The sequence below is a fragment of the Geotrypetes seraphini genome, chromosome 1 (assembly GCF_902459505.1).
Source record: "Geotrypetes seraphini chromosome 1, aGeoSer1.1, whole genome shotgun sequence".
NCBI lineage: Eukaryota > Metazoa > Chordata > Amphibia > Gymnophiona > Dermophiidae > Geotrypetes > Geotrypetes seraphini.
The window spans coordinates 329,466,540-329,489,880 of NC_047084.1; the positions used below are offsets into that span (position 1 = coordinate 329,466,540).

General features: G+C 42.7%; 1 protein-coding gene across 3 annotated transcripts in view; it reads right to left on the reverse strand.

The window, feature by feature from the left end:
- SMARCAD1 (SWI/SNF-related, matrix-associated actin-dependent regulator of chromatin, subfamily a, containing DEAD/H box 1) overlaps positions 1-23,341 on the reverse strand; it is a 270,689-nt gene that overhangs the window by 15,874 nt on the left and 231,474 nt on the right. For all 3 annotated transcript variants that reach the window (XM_033958219.1, XM_033958199.1, XM_033958210.1), the window contains exons 19-21: positions 20,766-20,887; positions 12,768-12,956; positions 6,654-6,772 (exon numbers count right to left, since the gene is read on the reverse strand). In XM_033958219.1, coding sequence (XP_033814110.1) covers positions 6,654-6,772; positions 12,768-12,956; positions 20,766-20,887 — 430 coding nt within the window. The remainder of the gene's footprint in view (positions 1-6,653; positions 6,773-12,767; positions 12,957-20,765; positions 20,888-23,341) is intronic.

Sequence of the window (23,341 nt, forward strand, 5' to 3'; positions counted from 1 at the left end):
CCAGCAACCAGAATCCCACGCCTCAGCTTCTATGTTTTCAAAGGAATAATCACTTCCATGGAAATTTACATTATCTAAACATTATTAATCTATTGTAAACCGCATAGAACTTAACGGTATTGTGGTATATAAACTGTTATTATTATTATGTGTGTGGATGTGAGCAGTTGGAGCACTTGGAGAGCCTCTACAGTTGCTGGTGGAGTAGGCTGGAATCATTCCCCTGACGCAGCTCAGCGAAATGCAGGTTTCCCCGTCGGGAAAGAGTGGCTGCGGGGCCAGGCAGGCTTGCACTTTTTGGATGCATAGAAGACAGCCTGGACACCGTCTGCAGCTAAGTGTTTGTTTGTTTTTTCCTGCTTACCATTGACTGTGTTTGAGACTCATATATGTGCTGCTTGCTTTACTCACATTTTTTGGAAGTTTTGTAATTTGGCGTGCTAGAGTTCTTTTTGAGGTGTTTCCTATGAGGGCTACCATAGTGTTTCTCACTGCTGAGTGAACTAATACATTTTGGATCTTGCTTAATGGTTGTTTATAAGTGGAGTTTTTTGCCATATGAAGATGAACTGAGGCTTTTTCTCTACCTTTTTTTTCTTTCTTTTTTTCTTGTTTTTTTGTGTGTGAAGTGAATGAGTGGGTCTTTGTATGAGTGCAGTGGGTAGACCTGGTAGTGTCTAGGTAGGTCCCTCCTATGGTTTCCAATAGGGCATAATTTATTAGTTTTAGGAGTTTTGTAAGTCCTTCCTGAGATTTTTTTTGGATTGAAGTGACTTGCCCAGGGTCACAAGGAAAAGTGTGGGTTTGAGCCCACAACTTACAGGGTGCTGAGGCTTTAGATTTAACCACTGCACCACACTCTTCCCATTCCTTGATTGTGTATGTTCTTGTTGTAAATTACTTAGGTTTTAAGTGGAATATAAGTTTTTAAAATAAATAACCAGCTTTCCCAAAAAATATACTGCCTTCTCCCTCCAGCTGTTGTACAAAAAAAACAAAGTTGTTTTAATGAACTTGCTGGAATTGTTCACTAACTACATAATAAAAGAAATATATTCACAGGACATTTTTCTATATGCAAGTAAAATAGATGACGACAACAGGAAAAGCACAGTTAGTGTTATCTGAGGACAGCAGGTAAATAATCTCACATGAAGGTACCATCATCCATGGAGTTCAGGGAGGAAACAGAAACATGATGGCAGATAAAGGCCAAATGGCCTATCCAGTCTGCCCATCCGCTCTCTAAGAGGTCCCATGTGACTATCCCAAGCTTTCTTGAAATCAGACACAGTCTTTGTCTCCACCACCTCTACCGGGAAACTGTTCCACGCTACACCCTAGAGGAAAGGAGGGACAGGGGAGATATGATTCAGACGTTCAAATACTTGAAAGGCATTAACGTAGAACAAAATCTATTCCAGAGAAAGGAAAATGGTAAAATCAGAGGGCATAATTTGAGGTTGAGGGGTGGTAGACTCAAGAATAATATTAGGGAATTCTTCTTTATGGAGAGGGTGGTTGATGCATGTAATGCATTCCCGAGGAAGGTGGTGGAGATGAAAACGGTGACAGAGTTCAAACAAGCATAGGATGAACACAGAGGATCTCTAATCAGAAAATAATGGGTATACACTGAAGGAACTAAGGCCAGTACTGGGCAGGCTTGCACAGTGTGTCCCGAATATGGACATTCAGTTGCGGACAGGCTGCCGGGGGGGGGGGGGGGGGGGGGCTTCGATGGTTAAGATGAGCTGGAGTGAGATTTGATGGAGACTCCAGTAGATAGAACCTAAACACACTACCAGGCAGGGTTCTGGGTTTCTGGCCCAGAAATATCTAAGAAAAAGGACCATTTAAATTGGGCAGATTGGATGGACCTTTCAGGTCTTTATCTGCCATCATTTACGATGTTACTACCCTTTCTATAAAAAAGTATTTCCTTAGATAACTACTGAGCCTATCACCTCTTAACTTCATCCAATGCCCTCTCATTCCAGAACTTCCTTTCAAACGAAAGAGATGCGACTCATGTGCATTTACATCATGTAGGTATTTAAATGTCTCCATCATATCTCCCCTCTCCCGCCTTTCCTCCAAAGTATACAGATTGAGATCTTTCAGCCTGTCCCCATACGCATATGACAAAGACCACGCACCATTTTAGTAGCAATCCTCTGGACCGACTTCATTCTTTTTATATCTTTTTGAAGATGCAGCCTCCAGAATTGTACACAATATTCTAAATGATGTCTCACCAGAGTCTTATACAGGGGCACCAAGACCTCCTTTTTCCAACTGATCATACCTCTCCCTATGCACCCTAGCATCCTTCTAGCTTTCACCATTACATTTTCAACCTGTTTGGCCATCTTAAGATCATCACATACAATCACACCCACGTCCCACTCTTCTGTTGTGCACTTAAGTTATTCACCCCCTAAACTGTATCGTTCCCTCGGGTTTTTGCAGTCCAAATGGATGACCTTGCATTTCTTAGCATTAAATTTTAGCTGCCAAATTTCAGACCATTCTTCAAGCTTCACCAGGTCTTTCGTCATGTTATTCACACCACCTTGTGTGTCTACTGTATTGCAGATTTTGGTATCATCTGCAAAGAGGCAAATCTTACCCAACAGCCCTGCAGCAATATCGTTTATAAAAATGATAAAAGAATAAGCCCAAGAACAGAACCTTGAGGCACACCACTGGTAACATCCCTTTCCCTCAGCGCAATCTCCACTGATTACTACCTTCTGTTGCCTTCCACTCAACCAGTTCTTAACCCAGCCTGTCACTTTGGGACTCATCACGAGGGCACCCGGTTTATTTATTAGATATCTGTGTGGAACACTGTCAAAGGCTTTGCTAAAATCTAAATACACCACATCTAGCGCACTCTATCCAATTCTCTGGTCACCCAGTCAAAGAAATTGATCAGATTTGTCTGACAAGACCTACCTCTAGTGAATCCATAGCGGAGAGACTGAATGAATTCTTTGCTTCAGTCTTTATGTAAGAAAATGTAAGAGATCTACCTGAACTGGAAATGGTTTTCGAGGGTGATGATGCGGAGGAACTGAAAGAAATCTCAATGAATCTGGAAGATGTACTAATTCAATTCAACAAGTTAAAAAGTAATAAATTGCCAGAATCGGACAGTATACATCCCAGGGTACTAAAAGAACTCAAGCATGAAATTGCTGACCTGCCGTTAGTGATCTGTAACCTGTCGTTAAAATCGTCTGTAGTACCTGAAAATTGGAGGGTGGCCAATGTTACGCCGATTTTTAAAAAGGGCTCCAGGGGAGATCCAGGAAATTACAGACCGGTAAGTCTCACTTCAGTGCCGGGCAAAATGGTAGAAACAATTATAAAAAATAAAATTGTGGAACACGTAGATAAACATGATTTAATGAGACGGAATCAGCATGGGTTCAGCCGAGGGAGATCTTGCCTCACAAATTTGCTCGACTTCTTTGAAGGTGTGAATAAACATGTGGATAAAGGTGAGCAGATTGATATAGTGTATCTAGATTTTCAGAAAGCTTTTCATAAAGTTCCTCACGAGAGGCTCCTGAGAAAATTAAAGTGTCATGAGATAGGTGGCAAAGGTCAGTTGTGGATTAGGAATTGGTTATTGGATAGAAAACAGAGGGTAGGGTTAAATGGTCATTTTTCTCAATGGAGGAGAGTAAATAGTGAAGTGCTGCAGGGGTCTGTACTAGGACCTGTGCTATTTAAATTATTTATAAATGATCTGGAAATTGGAACTACAAGTGAGGTGATTAAATCTGCAGATGACACTAAAGTGTTCAAAGTTGTTAAAACGCATGCGGATTGTGAAGTATTGCAGGCGGAACTTAGGAAATTGGAAGACTGGGCGTCCAAATGGCAGATGAAATTTAATGTGGACAAATGCAAAGTGATGCACATTGGGAAGAATAACCTGAATCACAGTTATTGGATGCTAGGGTCCACCTTGGGGATTAGCGCCCAAGAAAGGATCTGGGTAAACAATATGATGAAACCTTCCGCTTAATGTGTGGCGGCGGTCAAAAAAGCAAACAGGATTCTAGGCATTATTAAAAAAGGGATGGTTAACAAGAATAAGAATATTATAATGCCCCTGTATTGGTCCATGGTGCGACCTCATCTGGAGTACTGCGTTCAATTCAGGTCTCCTTATCTCAAGAAAGATATAGTGGTGCTAGAAAAGGTTCAAAGAAGAGCGACCAAGATGGTAAAGGGGATGGAACTCATTTCATAAGAGGAAAGACTAAAATGGTTAGGGCTTTTCGGTTTGGAAAAGAGACGGCTGAGGGGGCAATATGATTGAAGTCTACAAAATCCTAAGTGGAGTAGAACGGGTACAAGTGGATCGATTTTTCACTCCGTTAAAAATTATAAAGACAAGGGGACACGCGTTGAAGTTACTGTTATTATTATTATCTTACAAGTCGAGGCTTCAGATTATCTTATTTTGTTTTTCTCTTACTTACACAATTCATTTACTAGGTTAAGGGGTATTTTATTGTTACCCTTTCCACAATTTAGAGCAGGAGTGTCAAAGTCCCTCCTTGAGGGCCGCAATCCAGTCGGGTTTTCAGGATTTCCCCAATGAATATGCATGAGATCTATTAGCATACAATGAAAGCAGTGCATGCAAATAGATCTCATGTATATTTATTGGGGAAATACTGAAAACCTGACTGGATTGCGGCCCTCGAGGAGGGACTTTGACACCCCTGATTTAGAGGAATACAATTTAAACATCAATTTAATTCCTCTTTTGTAAATGCTGCAATTGCTATTTGGAATAATTTTACCAGTACAAGAAAGAACTGAAGTTAGTTATTTGAGATTTTGTAAGATGTTAAAAACTTTTTTATATGATACTGTTTAAATTTTATTTTGGATATATAGATGGATTTTGCATCTTCCCATATAAGTGTGTGTATGTGTGAGGGGGGAGGGGATTGGGTCATACATATCGCCCTTTTGTAGTTTTATAACCACACTCAAAACGGTTTATATATAGGTACTCCAAGCATTTTCTCTGTCTGTCCTGGTGGGCTCACAATCTAATGTGGGACATTCGAGGATTAAGTGATTTGCCCAGGGTGACAAAGAACAGCGTGGGATTTGTACCCACAATCTCATGGTGTTGAGGCTGTATATCTAACCACTATACCACATTCTAAACAAAAACAATTTGGGAGGGCTAGTCTGCTTCTGAGAGAACTACACTGAAGAGCTCTATTTAAAATAGTGTGCATGGTTCATAAAACTATAAATGGGGATAACTCAAAGGGACTCATGTCAGACATAATGGTAAACAATTCCTTCCAAACCTACAGAGCTGCACTAACAACACAAGTTAATTTTTCCAACACCTCTAAAAGTTCATAGAAAAAAATTATTTGAGACCACCTTGCATTTCAAGGTCTCAAAACTTGGAACCATCTCACACTATACCTACAAGAAGTTTCTTTCTACTTCAGGAAATTGCTGAAAACACACCTCTTTTCTCTGCAGTCTAGTGACTAATGGTCATTTGTACTCTAGACACTCCACTGTAACTACCATGACTAGTACTAATCTTACTGTAGGCAGCACTGGATCCTTTCTCTTTGTAATCTTATGACCTTTGATTAATTGTACCAGAAATTCTACCGTAACTGCTATGTCTGTTATAAATCTTACTATAAGCTGCAACGAATCCATATAGAAAATTGCAGGATATAAGAAATTGTATGATATGGATATCTACATCTGGAATATAAGTGGGATGTCTAGAAGTAGATGTGTATTTTCTTGAGGGCTGAGTCTGAGTGGACTTGGAAGATGATAAAGTGATCATATAATCCTCATACTTTTTAGTTTTCTGTGATGCCTCCTCTCTGTGATCACCAAATAAGTCATCTCCCATGCAGGGAATAATGGAAAGCCGATCTTGTACATTATCATTGAGGTTAGATATTCTGAGCCATGCTTGCCTGCACATGGCAATGGACACTGCTGAGGTACAAGAAATAATATCAAAGGTGTCAAAGTAGAACCCACAATGTACTTTCGTGTTTCAAGTAGGTCACTGGAGATGTATTTAGATGTTTGAAGGGATGTATTTATCATAGAGAGCTAACTTTTGAATAAGAGACTTCATATAAAGAATATAAAAGTTGTAATTTAAGATGCTGCTGGCAAGCATGGAGTTTTGGAATACTCTGTGACCAAACTTGTCGAGTGTCCTACCTTCTCTTCTAGATGGAGTGCTTGCGTAAGTTCTGGAACTATGTGCCTTTTTTAAAAGCAGATTCTACCATCAAGCTCTTATGTTGTAATTGGGATCTGTCAAACTCTGGGTAAGACAGGATCCTGTACAGAGTATCAAGCTTGCATGGAGCTATTGGGACAGAGAGTGGTACTTCCGTTTTTGAATAATGCCTCTTTTAGTAACTTGTAGCATGGCAGTTTTATACAATCTCTTGGCCACTCTATGTAATCTAAAGTGTTCATTAATTCCGCTCTAGGTTCTTTAATGTAAATCGCCTTGAACTATGTGATATCAGTGCAATTCATACAGTATATTTTACAATAGATTAGATTCAAATCCACAAGCACATATTTGTTAAATCAAAAACAAGACCTACCTTTCAGAAATCGGTGTCTTTCCATCTAGCCTGAGATATTTATGGTGGTGATGTTTCAAGAAAACTTCTAAAACGTCTAACATCATAGTAAACTGGCTGAATAACACCACTCTGTCACCCTGTGCAAAGATATAAAAAAAGAAAAGAAAAGAAGAAAATTACCAGTCTTTGAATATATGTAATATATGAACCCATACCAAATCTCAATTAAAATTTACTAGCATTGATCACCATTACGAGGGGGTGCTTTAAAGTTCTCAGCCCAACCAACTTCCTAAATTCTGAGCATTATTTTGCCACTATAGTTGAAAAGAGTGTTATTTTATTTTGCAAAATGCTAATTTGCAGAATCATAATGCTGTGTTTTGACATTGTTCCAGATCATCGATTGAACCATGTCAACAAAAAATGTGGAATGCCGAGCTATCATGAAGTTCCTATTCCTACAGAAGAAAACTCCAAAGGAAATTCATGAACGTATGATGCAAACATTGAGTGATAAAAGACGTCACACTGATGCAAACATTGAGTCACCCTGAAGAAGTGGTGTACAAACTTTCAGCATTCCAGATTGAGACCAAAGAGGCAGCAGAGTCTGGGAGACCTCAAATAGTGTCAACTCTTGAAATTGTTGACCATGTCCATGACCTGATTTTGGTAGATCGGTGAATATCAGTTAAAACAATTGCTAAGACACAGCAGATATCCAAGGAGTGTGTTAGGTGTATAATCAACAAGCAGCTAGGTATGCAAAAACTGTCAACCAAGTGGGTGCCCAAATGTTTGAATGCTGATGAGAAACGACATTGAGTGGACACCTCCAAGTTGATTTTGCAGCATTTTCAGCGAGTTGGTGCCAACTTTATGGAGCAACTAGTTGCTGCTGATGAAACATGGTTACACCACTATGATCCTGAGACATAACAACAGTTCATGCAAAGGCAGCACTCAGTTTCTCCAAGGCCAAGAAAATTCAAAACCCAAAAGGCAGCAGAAAAGGTCATGGTCACAGTGTTTTGGGATCAGAAAGCTGTTGTAATAACTACTTTCCAAGGGGCCAAACAGTTAATGCAGAATACTATTGTAACTTGCTGTGCCGATAAAGGAGACATTTAAAGAAAAAAGAAGAGGAAAGCTGCAGAAAGGAGTTCTCTTTGGCAAGACAATGCATTTGCTTACACACCTGGCAAAATGATGGATGTTTTGATGCAATTATGGTTTTAATACATAGACCATCCACCCTACTAACCAGATCTTGCTCAATTTGACTATTTTCTGTTTCCAAACCCTAAAAAGAATTTGAAAGGGTGACAATTTTCGAGTGATTCAGAGGTGACTGCAGCAACAGAGCAGTAGTTCAGTGACCAGACATTAGAAGGGTTACAAAAACTTCAGATACGATGTGCCAAGTATGTTGAACTTAGGGGTGTATATGTGGAATAACTTAAGTTTTATAGATCCATGTCATTCCCTTCTTGGTTGGGCTGAGAACTTCTCAGCACTCCTCATACTACTGGCCCATGAACATATGAAGTATGCTAACCTGAAGATAACCCACAAATGGCAAGCATAATGGAGAATTTATTTATTTTTTTTAAATATCTTGTTATAGTCATGGATATGTCAACCAAATTCCACCTAGTAGATGAATTGCAAAGACGGTTAAATTACTTTTTACCTGTTAATTTATTTACTTTGAGTCCTGCTAGAGAAGTCCAGTGCTTGCTGATTGGTCCGGCGGCCCCGCCCCGCCGTGCCGCCGGACCAATCAGCAAGCAAGGCTTTCATCTGTGTAGTGCTGAGCTCACTGCTCAGCATGGCTATTTCCTGCCGCGACGCTGGACTTGTAAGGTGCATGTCTGAAAAAGAAATCATCCTGGCCGGGGGCGGTGTCATGCTCCGGAGATCTACAGCCTTCCTATCTCCCTCTCCCTTCTACCTGCTTCCGGCCACATCCCCTGCTCCGCGGCTCTCTTCGGGAACTCAGCAGCAGCGATCGACACAAGCTTCTGACGTCGGGGCCTACCCTCTGCGAGTCCCGCTTGTTTCAACTTCCTTTTTCCACAAAGGCGGGACTCGTAGAGGGAAGGCCTCGATGTCGGTAGCTTGTCTTGATCACCGCTGCTGACAAGTTGCTGAAGAGAGCCGCGGAGCAGGGGGGTGTTGCCAGGTGCAGGTAGAAGGGAGAGGGCCAGATGCAGGACTCGTGGGTGAGGGAGGAGAAGAGAGAGAGAGAAAGAGAGAGGGGAGGGAAACAAAAGGAAATATTTCATACTGGGCTGGGCCGGAGTAGAGGGAGGGTGGAAAGATTCTAGCTACAGGGTGCAGTAACAAAGGAAAAGGGGGGAAAGCTGAAAATGGAGATAGTGACACAAAGAAGAGAAAGGGTAAGCAGGACCTACTGAATAAGGATAGAGATACAGAGGGAACATGAAGAGGAGGTGAAATAGAGACATAGAAGTAATACTGAAAAAGTGTGTGTGTGGGGGGGGAGATAAAGACATTGAAAGGGCAAATGGTGAACATGGGGTAAAGACAAGGACAGAGACAAATGAAGATTCTGAAAAAGTGGTGAGATAGGGATATAGGTGAGATGGACACAAAGAAGGGTGATGCTGGAAAATAGGTGGAATGGTAATTCTGACAGACACAGAAGGGAAATGCTGGATCAAGGAGAGATGGGGCTCAGGCTGGATGGAATGAGGAGAAATGCCTTGTTGGCCCGGAACTTCCTCTCCTACGTCAGAATTGACGTCAGGGAGCGGAATGCTGGTCAGCGCAACACTTCTGCAGGGAAAGCTTGGGACGGCGGTGGCTTGGGGGCTGTTCCCCGATTGTGGTGGCAGCAAACCGAGTGGCTTGGGGGACGGCACGGAGACAGAAAGAAGGGGGAACAGGGAGACAGAAAGAAAAAGTTGGGGGAGAGAATGAGGTCTGGAGGAGAGGAAACATACAGGAGGCTGAAAGAAAGGAAGAAAGATTGAATGCACAGTCAGAAGAAGAAAGTGCAACCAGAGACTCATGAAATCACCAAATAGCAAAGGTAGGAAAAATGATTTTATTTTCAATTTAGTGATCCTGTATATAGCATTAAGATAAGAAACAATATATGCAGTGTTAGATTTGTTTTATAATGGTTTTGCGGCTCCAAGTTTTTTTTTCTTTTCGAAAACGGGTCCAAGTGGCTCTTTATGTCTTAAAGGTTGCAGACCCCTGGTCTAGCAGGACTCAAGAAAGGAAATCAACAGGTAAGAATAATTTACCGTCCCACTAGACCAGTTCAGCCTAATGCAATGTAGCCAAGCTGTGACAAGAGATAAAGAAGAGTATCCAAATCCAGCATGGAGGAATTGAGGACAATGCCAGACAGACTTCTACGGTCTGTGTCCTGCATGTGGGAAAAGTCAGGTGACGGTTCAACCACTCTAGTGTATTAATCATTTTATTGTCATATACTGTGAGTGGGGGAACTGTGCAGCACAGGAGGGAGGGGAAAACATCTAGACTTGTAAGTTGAATTTGATCAGCAATACACCATGTATAATCCCCAGATTTCTCTATGAAATGCACATCTGTCTATCCCTATATTGTATGTATCCCTCTTTAAAAAAAAAATTTTTTTTGTTCATCGCTTTGTAATCTTTGAAAAAAAGCGATTTAATCAAATATGAAATAAACTTGACACTTTTTTTCTCTTCTTTCAGGCAGGTCGGGCTGAAGCAGGCTGAGCGCAACTGTAGGTCACAAACCGACTCTTGGAACCCTGAAAGGATTTCTGCAACGAGGAAGGAGAATGTGGTCTGTAGGCACAAAAAAATTCTTCGGGAGCCCCATAAAGGGGGGTGCTATCCATCCGGCATCGCCTGTGGACGACGATCCATCACCGAAGACATGAAGGCATCCAGCCAATTTCCCAACAACAACTGCCCCTGGAAAGGCAGCTGGGCTAGAGTTGGCATGGAGGACATATTGCCAACCTACTACTGAACCCAAAGCATTTGGTGGGCTGACATAAAATACGACAACCCTAAAGCCAACCCTCTCAAAAGGTCATAGAACCAGCCATCAAGAAGTCCATCCCAGCCATGAGAAGCTGAGGAGGAGGCTCTACCGCCTCAGTTTCTAGCATATGTAGCAATCTAGGCAGATGCAGCACAAAGGACATCACTACAGCAGCTTAAACTCCAAAATTAGCTGAATCAAAAACTGTCACTAGGCAGTGACGTGCGTCGGGTAACCTGAGCACCCCAGGAATCACCTATGGCCGCCACAACAGCTGCTGTCACTCCTACACCAGAGAATACCAGCGGGAGCTAGTGCTAGCATTCTGGAAAAGCCCATCTAGAGAGTCAAACTGTTCTGTAACTATGAGACTGATATTCAGATGCCACGGAAAGGACTCAGACTGCAAGCGCACGCTGCAAAGGCAGGGAGAAGAAACAGAAATAGAAGGAGGAGGCTTTGCATTCAAGTTCAAGCCCTGCAAAGACTGAGCAATCGGAACAAGCAGCGCTGCAAAGTTAAACAAGAGTACCACAGTCTGATCAGCACTAGGATCCAAAGCCCCTAAGGGATCCGCAGATCCAGCATTCAAATCCGGATCCTCCAATCTGAGCAGAGCAGCCCTTGCAACCAAATGCTCATCGAGGACCAGATTCGCCGCCGGCACCCCCTGAACTGGCGCTGCCGCTGAAATTCCTGAGGAGGTTGGGCAGAGATCGTGCAGGAGGAACAACCAGCAGCCGGATCCTCGGCTGGAAACTCGGAGCACAAATCTCATGCACTATGAGAAGGTATTTGGACCCTGGGGCATAGAGTAACCCTTAGATGACTCTGTCCTATCACACTTTCTGGAAGCGCATTCCAGGTGGCATGAATTCAAACTTCGAGATCCTCAGGACCTCATTCCAGCAGTTTTCCTGTAAAAAATCCAAATTTTAAAGAAGGAGAAGTTGAAAAAAAAGATTGCTGACAATCCAAGATGGCCACTAGATCTGAATTTGTGCTAAAAACAACACTTCCTGAAATTAAAAAATTACCAAAATAGGATATTTCAGGTGGGGGAACACAGAGAACTAGAAAACATTCAAAACCCCTCAAAATTAAGTTTTAGAAATCATTATTGGAGACTGTCAGCTGCTCTTGCTCACAAACGCTGGTCACAGAAATTGCAGCTGCAATCTAGCCCTGATTAAGAGCCAGAGTGAGAATTCACTGCCACACTGCTGGGAAAAGCTGTCCTTAAGCTGATCTTCGGGCTGCAGATCATACTCCACTGTCTGACTATGCATCCACCCCTGCGGACCACTGACTACGCATGGAGATGGGCGAAGGTGCAAAAACGCAGCCTGCACGCTGCGGAACACTGCTGAGCCCCCTTAAGCATGCTGAACAATCTGTACTGGATCCCCGCTTAACAGGGAATGAGATAAGGTCAGGAATGGCCCTGACATCCAAGGAAGACTAGCAGACTGGATGACAGGTACCCTGAAGGGATTGGTCTGTCAGTTTACAGATCGAAGTCTGAATTCTTAAGCAGGCAGCATTTCAAATGTTCGTAGAATGCAAAATAACCAAGCAAGGGAATGAAACTACGTTAAATTAAAAATAATAAATTGGAGAATACAGAACTAACACACTGCAGCCACATGCAGAAGAGAAAGACTGATGGGAGGAGCTAACCTAGCCTGTGAAATGCCCTAGAGGCGGAGTGAAAAACTTATAATTCTCTTCTGCAGCCCATGTGGGTAAAGGGAAATAACCCTATGGTGTAGAACATGGATGGGCAACTCCGGTCCTTAAGGGCCGGAACCAGTCGGGTTTTCAGGATTTCCCCAATGAATATGCATGATATCTATTTACATTAACTGCTTTCAATGCATATTCATTGGGGAAATCCTGAAAACCCGACGGAGTTGCCACCCCTGGTCTAGAATGTCTCACCTATTGCACTGGAAAGGCAAAAATAAAACAAATTGAAAGAATTTTCCTTGCACAATAAAACACACTTTTAGTGCTATATTCTAGAATAAAATATCAGATAAGACAATTCTGAGCTTACTAGCTTGATCTGCTTTTCAAAAAGGACTAAATAAATGATCCCCTGGTTCATACCTTCTCCTTAACCTCTAACAGCAGACGCTCAAGAGTACAGAACTTCCCAGAGTGTAAAATAAGGTCCATATCAAGCTTGAAGCTATTGATACTAGTAAATTCTTGGCAGAGTCTGTGCAGTTCAAAATCTGTCATAAATGACATATCTTCAAAAATAAGATCAGGGTTTGCATCACAATGTGTAGGTTCCTACAAACAAACAAACAAACAAAAAGATGAATTCATATGACCTTGTCTTGGAAGACAACAAGTACAACGCTGTTGAAGATACAAACATTACTAAAAGATAATATATATTTTTTAGATCATCTCTTTTTTAGACACTTGTCTTTTTAATTAATGTAGATTTTATTTTACCTACCTAGATTCATTCAAAGCAATAAGAATGTGATTCAAAGTCTTATTCCTGAGAAATTGATATGAATTATGGAACTCTTTGGATACCAACATAAGCATACCATTTAAATATTTAGTCAATTATTTACAGAGACTTGCTTTAATGCTAATCTCACAAACGTGCTGCGCAGCAGTTCACAATTTTTTAAAAGGTAGCTGTGTGAAGGTTAAAAGGAAGAAAACAAAAAAAGAGGAAGAAGAGAAGAAAAGACTTGGAGATTGAGTAAAGGGAGAGACCCAGGCTTCTTACCTCGATAATCTTCTTTCTTGTATATGTGTCAAGTGGTCCTAAACACTAGGGTTATGCATCTAAACCCGTATGTTGCATGCACACTCTTGTCAATCATCTTTTGAATTCTACCTCCTTCCCACTGCTCCTGTCCTCTCAGTTTGTACAAAAGCAATCAAGTAGCACTGTAATGACAGATATAATGAGAAGGAGGGAAATGGGGAATCCTTGACACTACAAATTCAGTTCTGCTCTGTAATAAACATTCATTTACATAACAATATTCAATTAACTGATCAAAACAAATACAAAACTATGTGCAACCAGCACCAGTCTTATATAGAGCTCATAGCTACCCGAATGTCCTGCTAGCAAGCAGACTTAAACCAGACTTTACATTCTTGAGTGTTTTATATTTTTTAAAATATCCTCTCAGTTCAACTGAGACAGAGAATTGTTAAGGACTATGGGCGGGGAATTAGGCGCCTAGGCTAATCAGGCCTTAGACCCCTCCCCAGTGCAACCCACAATGCACCGGTAACGGGCAGGCCCGCCTCATTTCGACGGAGGCAGGCCTGCCGGCCGGTGGGAAAACCTGACTGGCCATCATTCAAGATTAGTGGAAGGTCTGGGGTCTGGGATGGGGGGGCACATGTGGGGGTGGAGTCATTACAATTTGTTCCGGCAGAAGGGATTAGGCACCTTCCTGCCAGTTTTGTTCGGGGGGGGGGGGGTGTGAGGATTGTTTCAGCAGGAGGGATTGGGTACCCTCCTGCTGGCGATCATCAGGGGGGTGGGGGGGTGTTCTGGTAGGGGGGATTGGCACCCTCCTGCCGGCGATCATGGGAGATGAGGGGTGTTCCGGCAGGAGGGATTGGGACCCTCCTGCCGCCGATCATTTGGGGGAAGGAGGTGTTCCAGCAGGAGGGATTGGGCACCCTCCTGCTTGTGAGTATCGGCGGTGGGGGCCGCAGTTACGGCCGCTAAACTTATCGCAACAGGGAGATAGCTTAGTGGCCGCGTTTACAATAACCCGATTCTTTAACCGGTGCCTTTAACATGGACGTCAGTTACAGATTCAGGTTTATTTTAGGCAGCCTTAGGCCCAATTCTATATAGGACGCCCGTCAGCTTCTGAGACCGAGCGTTCTATACAGAATCCAGCTTTGAGTGTCGTCTTTGAAGAGAGCCCAATACTTGTTGCTCTCTATGTGGCACTGGTGCATGCAGTGTCAATACTACTGTAGATGTAGGCTGTGCGTTGGGTCCTAAATCTCTCACCATGCTCGATGTTGATGCTGAACCAAAAAGTTTTTCATACTGAAGTTGTTGGGCTTTAAGTATCCTATTTTGCATATGCAAATGTTCCGATGGTCAGGACCAAGGAAATGAAGATGCTTGACACCCACTTTGATATGGAGGGAAAATGTCCAATGCAAAATAAAAAGGCTCAATGGCCTGGGGAGCTTGAGTAAAAAGTATACCGAAAACCGTTGAAGCTCTCTGGGGCAAAAAAAGGTCTTTAAGCGGTCCAAAGGCTAAAAAATAAAAAATGAAGAAAACTGAGCGAAATTGGAAGGAATAACTACAAAACAAGAAATATGAAGAATTATGAAGAAAAAGTACTATAAAATGAAACCAGGAAGGCACAAAGAGATATCTAAGTTTGACGTGCTAAGGAGAAACCAAAAACAAGTTGACTTTGGAACGAAAGGCACTGGCAGGTGCACGTTATGGACACTGCCTAAAGATTTAAAGTGACAGTGCACTTGGCAGTATCCGTACTGGGTTCTGAGGATGACATCATCCACATGTGAGAATATTATGCCTGCGTATCCTCTGAGATAAAAGGTAGATTTTGGATGGAAGATAAAAGAGGGCAGACACAGGACAGAACATAAGCAGTGCCATACTGGGATAGACCAAATCTAGGTCGCAAGCATCTGGCAAGATTCCAACAGAGTAAAATAGATTTTATGCTGCTTATCTTAGAAATAAGAAGTGGATTTTCCCAAGTCCATCTTTATAAAGACTTATGGACTTTTCTTTTAGGAAATTATCTAAACCTTTTTTAAAATTATACTGAGCTAACTGCTTTTACCACATTCTCTGGCAACAAATTCCAGAGTTTAATTACACATTGTGTTAAGAAATATTTTTCCTGGTTTGCTTTAAATTTAATACTTCGCAGCTTCATAGCAGTTTAGTAGAGGGGTAAGGAAGAAAGGCAAATGGATGGAAGAGGCAAATAGAGTGGGCAGATGCTGGATGGAAAAAAGGGCAAGAAAAAGGATAGATGCTGGATAGAAGGGGGAATATAGGAAAGATGTTGGATGGGAGGAAGAAAGAGGTTACAATCAGTGAGACAATGGGGAATAAGAAGAAGTGGAATAGGAGAGCCGAGGATAGAGAAAGAGATGGAAAGCTGTAACTAGACTCTGTAAAAAGAGGGAAATAAAGACTACGTAGTAAGAAAAATAAATTGAAGAAGGCTGAAAGGAAAAATAGGAGAGAAAAATGACAATTGGACAGGAAATCCTGGCAAGATAACAAAAGACAAGGAAAGCAGACTGGGAACAAAAGAATTAGGAAAAGTAAATGGCCAGACAACCAAAGTAGAAAAAAAAAATTTAGTTTAGGATAAAGTAGTGTGGAAGCTGTGTTAACAAAAATTAATTAGAAAATGGAAATATGACAATTTCTTTTCATTAGACTAATTTTAATACAGTTTTAACTAATATTCTGAGATGAAATCCTCCCTCCACAGGTCAGGAGAGGACACCATAACAGAAGTAAACAGTACTGACCTAAGGAAGATGGTTTTGGCCTCTGAAAGCTAATTGAAAAATGTATTAAATCCAATAAAATGGTATAATCGTATTTTCCATTTTTTGTTTTACTTGTATTTGTCATTGCTAATATTGTGATGGCAATATATCAAGTTTTTGAAATTTGTATCTGCTATCTTTACATTTTGCACAGTCAACGTGGATTTGAATCACTGTTTCTGCTTTGGTGTTCAGTGCATGCAGAGTCTGGTTTCTTCGGAGTTCAGTTTAATTTTTGTCTACATATTTCTATTTTTAGTTTGTAGTTACTTATTCTATACTTTGTGAGGTTCTATCTGTGTTCTGCATGAGCGAAATAGACATTGACTATGCAGGATCTATCTGATGTAATGTAGCTTGTTTAGTTTTCCAATAGGTTTATTGATGTTCTAGTACCTAATGCAGTGTTTATGATGCTGCCTTTTCCTGAGAGACATTTGTAATGTTTTGTATTACTTCACATTCTACTTGACACTGGAGTTTAGTTTTGAACTGCACCTTTCACAGTAGTAGCTCAAGGCAAGTTATATTTAGATACAGTAGGCATTTTCCTATCCCTAGAGGGCTTACAATGTTTCTACTGAGGCAATGGAGGGTTAAGTGACTTGTCCAAGATCTCAAGAAACCTGGCTTTTCTGGTTTTCAACCTGCTGTTCTAACATTATTGTTATTAGGTGCCATCGACTCGTGCTTGAGTCCTAGCGACTTGATGAATTGTGGATCTAAAAAGAAATCGGTTTTGTACTAGCCCGGAAAGGTTTTTCAGTGTTATCCCCATGGTTATTTTCAATGTATCCAGTCATCTGATTGCATGTCGCCCTCATCGCCTGGTTCCTTCGATCTTCCCGAACATGATGTCCTTCTCTAGTAATCTCTCTCTCTTCTAATCTTCGTTTGGAGTGTTACCTCCTTGTCTTTGAATACTTTGTCGAGAGTCTTCATTGAAGAGTGACCAAGTGCTATTCTGTGGAGTATTTTCTCCCTGAGTTGCTTCTTTGTTTACAAAAGAACCCAGGAGTCTGAAATCCTTTACAACAATTCTATTGCCTTCAAGCTTATAATCTTCATCATTTTCCATGTTCATGATCTTTGTCTTGTTTATGTTTAGTTCTAATCCCATGTTATGACTTTTGGCTTTGACTTTTCTCAGTAGATACAGTTTGTCTTCTTAACTGCTAGTGATGAGCAATGTATAATCTGCATAGAGCAGGTAGTTTATATTTTGGCAACCAAATCTGCTTTACTGAAGATGATTTCACTGCACAGGTTGAACAGATAAGGTGACAAGATGCATCCTTGCTTAACACCACATTTTATTGAAAACCAATCATTGTTGCCTTATTCAGTTCTCACTGCAGCTTCTTGATTTTCATATAGGTTCTCTACCAGCTGAGTTACCGTATTTTCACTCATATACCGCGCACCCGTGTAAAACGCGCACACGGATATAGCGCGGGGAACACAAATTTATGTAAAGAAATTTTTATATACCGTGCACACCCGTATACCGCGCATGCCGCCCCAACTCTCCCGTTGCCCCCAGCCCGACTCTCCTTTCGCCCGCCCCGACTCTCCTCTGGCCACCCCGACTCTCCTTTCGCCCGCTTCGACTCTCCTCTCCCCCTTGAAGTCCTGTCCCCACCCTGAAAGCCTGATGCCCCCCCCCGATGTCCGATTCACCCCCCCCCCCCGCAGGACCGCTCACACCCCCACCCCGAAGGACCGCTCGCACCCCCACCCCGAAGGACCGCTCGCACCCCCACAGCCTCCCCACCCCCCCATCATAGAGAAGCTCTTACCGTTGTCCTGTTGCTTCCTACTGATTTGCTCTGCCGCGTCTCTGATGATGTCATCAGGGATGTGCCAGAGTACATCAGGGCAGTAGAAGGCCCCGAAGCAGCGTGTGTAGAGTGCTGCAAATGCTGCTGGAGTCGCAGGTTTGGAGTCGGGACTGCGGGAAGAGAGTAAGTGAGCAGGTTGGATCGCGGGAACGGGGGGCGGGCAGGGACTAAGTGAGCCGGTCGGATCGTGGGAAGGGAAGGGGGGGGCGGCAAGGGAGTAAATGAGCCTTACCGATCGTGTGGAGAGCAGGGAGTCCAGCACTAGCAGCCAGTCCTGTGAGTGTAAGTAGGGGCTGGGGACTTGCGCATGCGCACTCCTGTGGCCAAGGACCTACATCTCACAGATCAGGGAAAATCGAACACGCAAGTAGGAGTGCGCATGCGTGGCTAGGGTTTTATTATATATTATATATATATATATTTGTAGCTGGGCAGCATATAAGAAATTTGTAAATAAAATTAGAAATAACATTTTCTACCTCAATCCATGCTCTCCTGTGAGGTGTGTCCTTTTTTACCGCCCTCTCCTGGGGCAGCACCACTACAGAAAGGCATTGGAACCAGCCAGTGCAGGTCCTTGAGCATCTGTGCATGCTTAATGCCTGACGGTTTCTGCTCCTTCTGAAACAGGAAGTTTGGGGGTGACAAGAGCCTGCAAATTTTAGAGCATGCTTAGGAGACGGACTGGACATCCCAATGGGGGATGGGGGGAAAGACATGCTGGTCACCACAGTGGGAGACAATAGGATGGTAAGCTAGAGAAGGGAGAGATACTAGGGTTGGGGTGAAGAAAGTGGGGTTGGAGCAGAGTTGAAGGTAAGGATGGTTTCAGGGGCAAAGCTGGAGGGATAGAGCTTGGGTCCCCCAAACAAAAAGGCATTCTGCTGCCTCTGATATAGAGAATGACACGGTGGCGGTTTACCCGCAGCCACCGCATTTTAGCCGCGGGTCACCCGCCGAAAACGGGGAAGAAAACTAGCAGTTGCTGCGGCGACGGGGACAAGGCCATTCACCGCCCGCGGGGCGGTGAATGGTCTTGTCTCCGCAGTGAGGTATCAAGGATCGCGCGGTCCCCGCAGCCACCGCCCGCCCGTAGCATTTAGCCAGCTCCCTCCCTCCACCTCACCTTAAATTTCGAGTTTTCCGGCTTCCTTTTTTCCGAGCCGCACGTGTTCAAAAATCCGTGCACGCGCGGCTGCGCGAGTCAATCAATCTTCTCCTCTGACGCAACCGGAAACAGGAAGTTGCAGGAGAGGAGAAGTTTGATTGACTCGCGCAGCCGCGCGTGCACGGATTTTTGAACACGTGCGGCTCGGAAAAAAGGAAGCCGGAAAACTCGAAATTTAAGGTGAGGTGGAGGGAGGGAGCTGGCTAAATGCACGGCTTTTTGAACGCGTGCGGCTAGGGAAAAAGGAAGCCGGCAAACTCGGAACGAATATAAGGTGAGGTGGAGGGAGGGTGGGGGCTGCTGGACCATTCTTCATTACTTTGCCATACTAATTCCATTCTATGTTAGGTGCCACGGACTCAGATTCGAGTCCTAGCGATGATGAGTTAAAGATCCCAAAAGAAGCCAACTTCTAAATCCAGTGGTTAGAGCTACACTACACTCCTTGTGACCCTGGGCAAGTCACTTAATCCCTATTGCTTCTGACACAATGGGCAGTTCCAAAGACCAAGACTGGCCAGTGTCAAAGACAGGATGCTGAGCTTGATAGACCCTTAGTCTCCACTGTTTTTAGTGATCAACAAAGTTCTATGTTTCTATAATCACCCTAATTCTGTTATCATTGGACTAGATATTCAAAATGATTTAAATGGCCAGGACAGGCTCCTGGCTGTTCAAATCATCTGTCCAGGGCTAACCAGGCATTTTCAATCTTCATGTTCAGCCCAAATGGTGTCACACAATTCAGCAAAAATACCCAATGTTGTTCCTCATAATTTAAATATTGTTCATAGAAGGAACAACATTGGGTATTTTTGCAAATGGAAGTTGGAGGGTTAATTCCCTTGAAACAGCCAATTGAGTGAAACATGAATTCATGCTGGGACACAAGATAGGTTGAATTTGTTTTGAATTTAAAAAGAAAAATGATCAATGAAGAATACTATAATGGCAAGAAAATATAATGATAAAACAGCAACTAATTTTGCCTATTTTTATATATTAAAAAAGTACTACATAAGGTGAATGTCCATATTGCTGTCTGTTGTTCTGCTGAGCACTGGCATTGAAACAGCAAAATGCATTTATAGCATACTTGTCCTCTGTCGGAAACATTATGGTGGTATATTAGTTGTGTTAATAAAAATTTATAAACAAAGCCCTGCCAGCTGAACATCTCTTTCTCTAGTTCAGCAGCAGGAACTTTGATTTATAAGAATGGAATACGCTAAATATTAGAGTACTAAGGCTTATATGGATGCTGCGGGGACGGTGACGGGGCGGTGAATGGGATGGCAGTGGCGGTGACGGGGCGGTGAAAGGGATGGCAGTGACGGTGATGGGGCGGTGAATGGAATGGCGGTGACGGGGCGGTGCAGAGGATGGTGGGCCGGGGCGGTGACGGGGACAGATTTTTTCCCCGTGTCATTCTCTACTCTGATATTCAGTATTGGTTTGTTTTTAAATAGTTGCCAATCAAAACTATACATTTAATAAGGTAACTGCATTTAAAAAAATGACATTAAAATGTTTTACCTTTAACATGTGCTTTGACATAATCCTCAGCTTTTCTTCAGTATAATACTGGCGATGCAATAAGGGGTGATTGGCCATTTTCCTTAGTTGCATCATAACATTGCAAAGTTCTGTACTTTTGTCTGCAGAAAATAAAAAGGTACTTAGAAAATGAACCAAGTTTTCATTTCCAAAATCAGCACTAAAAACATGAAAACAGATTAAGGGGCAAACTTATGAAAGGACGCTAAGGGGCAGATCCTATAAACAGGCATCCTACCATTGCCTGGCAGTCAATCAGGATGCATGTTTTTTAAAAAAACAAAACCCCAACACAGGATGCCTACACTATAAGCATCTGCTGATGGTCTAAGACAGTGTATTGCAAACTGTGTGCCGCAGCACACTAGTGTGCCTCTTGAGATTCCAAGTATGCTGCGGCACACTGAGGAGGAAGAGAAGCGCCGGGAAGCTGACTTGCCTCTCGTTGTGAGGCCAGTAAAGCCAGAGGTTCACGTGCCAGTGCTGCATGTCTACCAGCAGCATCTTCCTGCTGCCGTCGCATGTCTCTCGGGGCTGCCTTCCGTGTCTTCTCTCTGCACCCTCCCACTGCCGTTGCGTATCCTACTTTCCACGTCTTCTCTCTGCACCCCCCCTACTGCTGTAGCATATCCTGCCTTCCATATCTTCTCTCTGCATCCCCCCACCCGGCAGCAGCGGCAGCTCAATGTGCTTTTAACTTGGCCACACAGCTGCCGCTAGGATTAATTTCGACATAGTTTCATCAGGCAGCCTCCTGAAAATTGCTTATGCAAAAGTGTATTTTATTTAGCTTACCGTATTATTTTATGTAATTATTTAAAATATGCTCAGTAATGCTGGGATTGGAGACTGTGCTATAACATGGTTTTAAGTTTTTTTTTCTTTGAAAAATCATTGCCTACCAGATTAAAATGTATCAAGTTTATTCTATTGCTTGGACCTCAGATTGCAATGTTCCACAGGGTTCATCCTTATCACCCATATTATTTAATATGTTAATGGCCCCTTTGGGTAAAGATTGATAGCTTTGGATATTTTTCCTTTCATGTACGCTGATGTCATGATATATATACCATTCTTTGGAAATCTTGTTGGAATAATGGATAAAATATCAAATATGTAAAAACCACTTATCTTGATAATGTCAGGCAACTTGTTTTAGACTCATTCTGATTCTGACAAGCTCGTTTCACAATATCTTCCTCAGAGAATAAGAGAAACCATAAAGTGTTTGCAACAACAAAGCTATATCCCAACTGCTCACACAAACCATGTCACCTTACATATCCTTAATAATAGCATGGTTTCTACACTTTTGATATTATTTATATATTATCAATGCAAGTTTGAACAGCATGATTTTTGCACATTAAGGAGAAATTAGGTTCTTATCTGCTAATTTTCTTTCTGTTAGCTTATAGACTGGTATAATCCTCACTGGTATAATGCCTCACTGCTATCATCAGGTGGAGACTGAGATCAAACTTGTATATCAATATAGCATGCCCCTCTTGCTACTCCAGTTTGCCGAATAGCCAATCAGAACCTAGGAAATTTCTTAACTGAAAAACAATAAATGACACTCTGACAGGAGTGTAAGAAAACAACATCTTTAAACAACTGTTGGAACATGTATAGAACTTGATCCTGGAAGTAAAACATCCCCACAGCTCACCAGCAAAGCTAGCTGAGCTGCTGTTCTTAATTCTCCCCGGCCCTAGAAAGATACTAGAACCCGCAGAAAAATTCAAAATCTGCACACGAGCAAAAACCTGCAAACACCACACAAAGACAGACAGGGTGGGGGACTATACCAGTCAACAAGCTAACAAAAAGAAAATTAGCAGGTAAGAACCTAATTTCTCCTTCTGTATCGCTTGGTAGACTGGTATAGTCCTTACGAATGGGACGTACCAAAGCAGTACCCATCAAGGGTGGGACCCCCGAAGGGCCAACACCAGAACACGTTCACCAAATACTGTGTCCCGACGCGCTTGAAATTCCACACGGTAGTGTTTGACAAAGGAATGCAGAGAAGACCAAACTGCAGCCTTGCAAATATCTAGTGGAGGCACTAGAGAAGACTCATCCCAAGAAGCTGCCTGACCCCTAGTGGAATGAGCCTTGAGAAAGTCTGGAACAGGCTTCTTCTGCAGAAGATAAGTGGAAGCAATAGTCTCCTTGATCCAGTGTGCAATAGAGGCCTTAGAAGCGCCATCCCCCTTACGAGGACCCACAAGCAGGACAGAGATGATCTGATTTCCTGATCTCTTGGGTCCTCTGCACATAAGAGTGAAGGACCCAACTGACATCCAACTTGCGCAGCTTTCTCTGCTCAGAAGAGCCCTCCCGACAACCCAACACCGGGAGGACTACAGATTGATTGACATGAAAAGGAGAAACCACTTTTGGCAGAAAGGAAGAACAGGCCTCAAGACAATCCGCTCCCTAGAAAACTCCAAGAAGGGAGCCCTATAAGAAAAAGCCTGCAGCTCAGAAACACGTCTAGCTGAAGGAATGGCCACCAAGAAGACTGCCTTAAGAGTAAGGTCCTT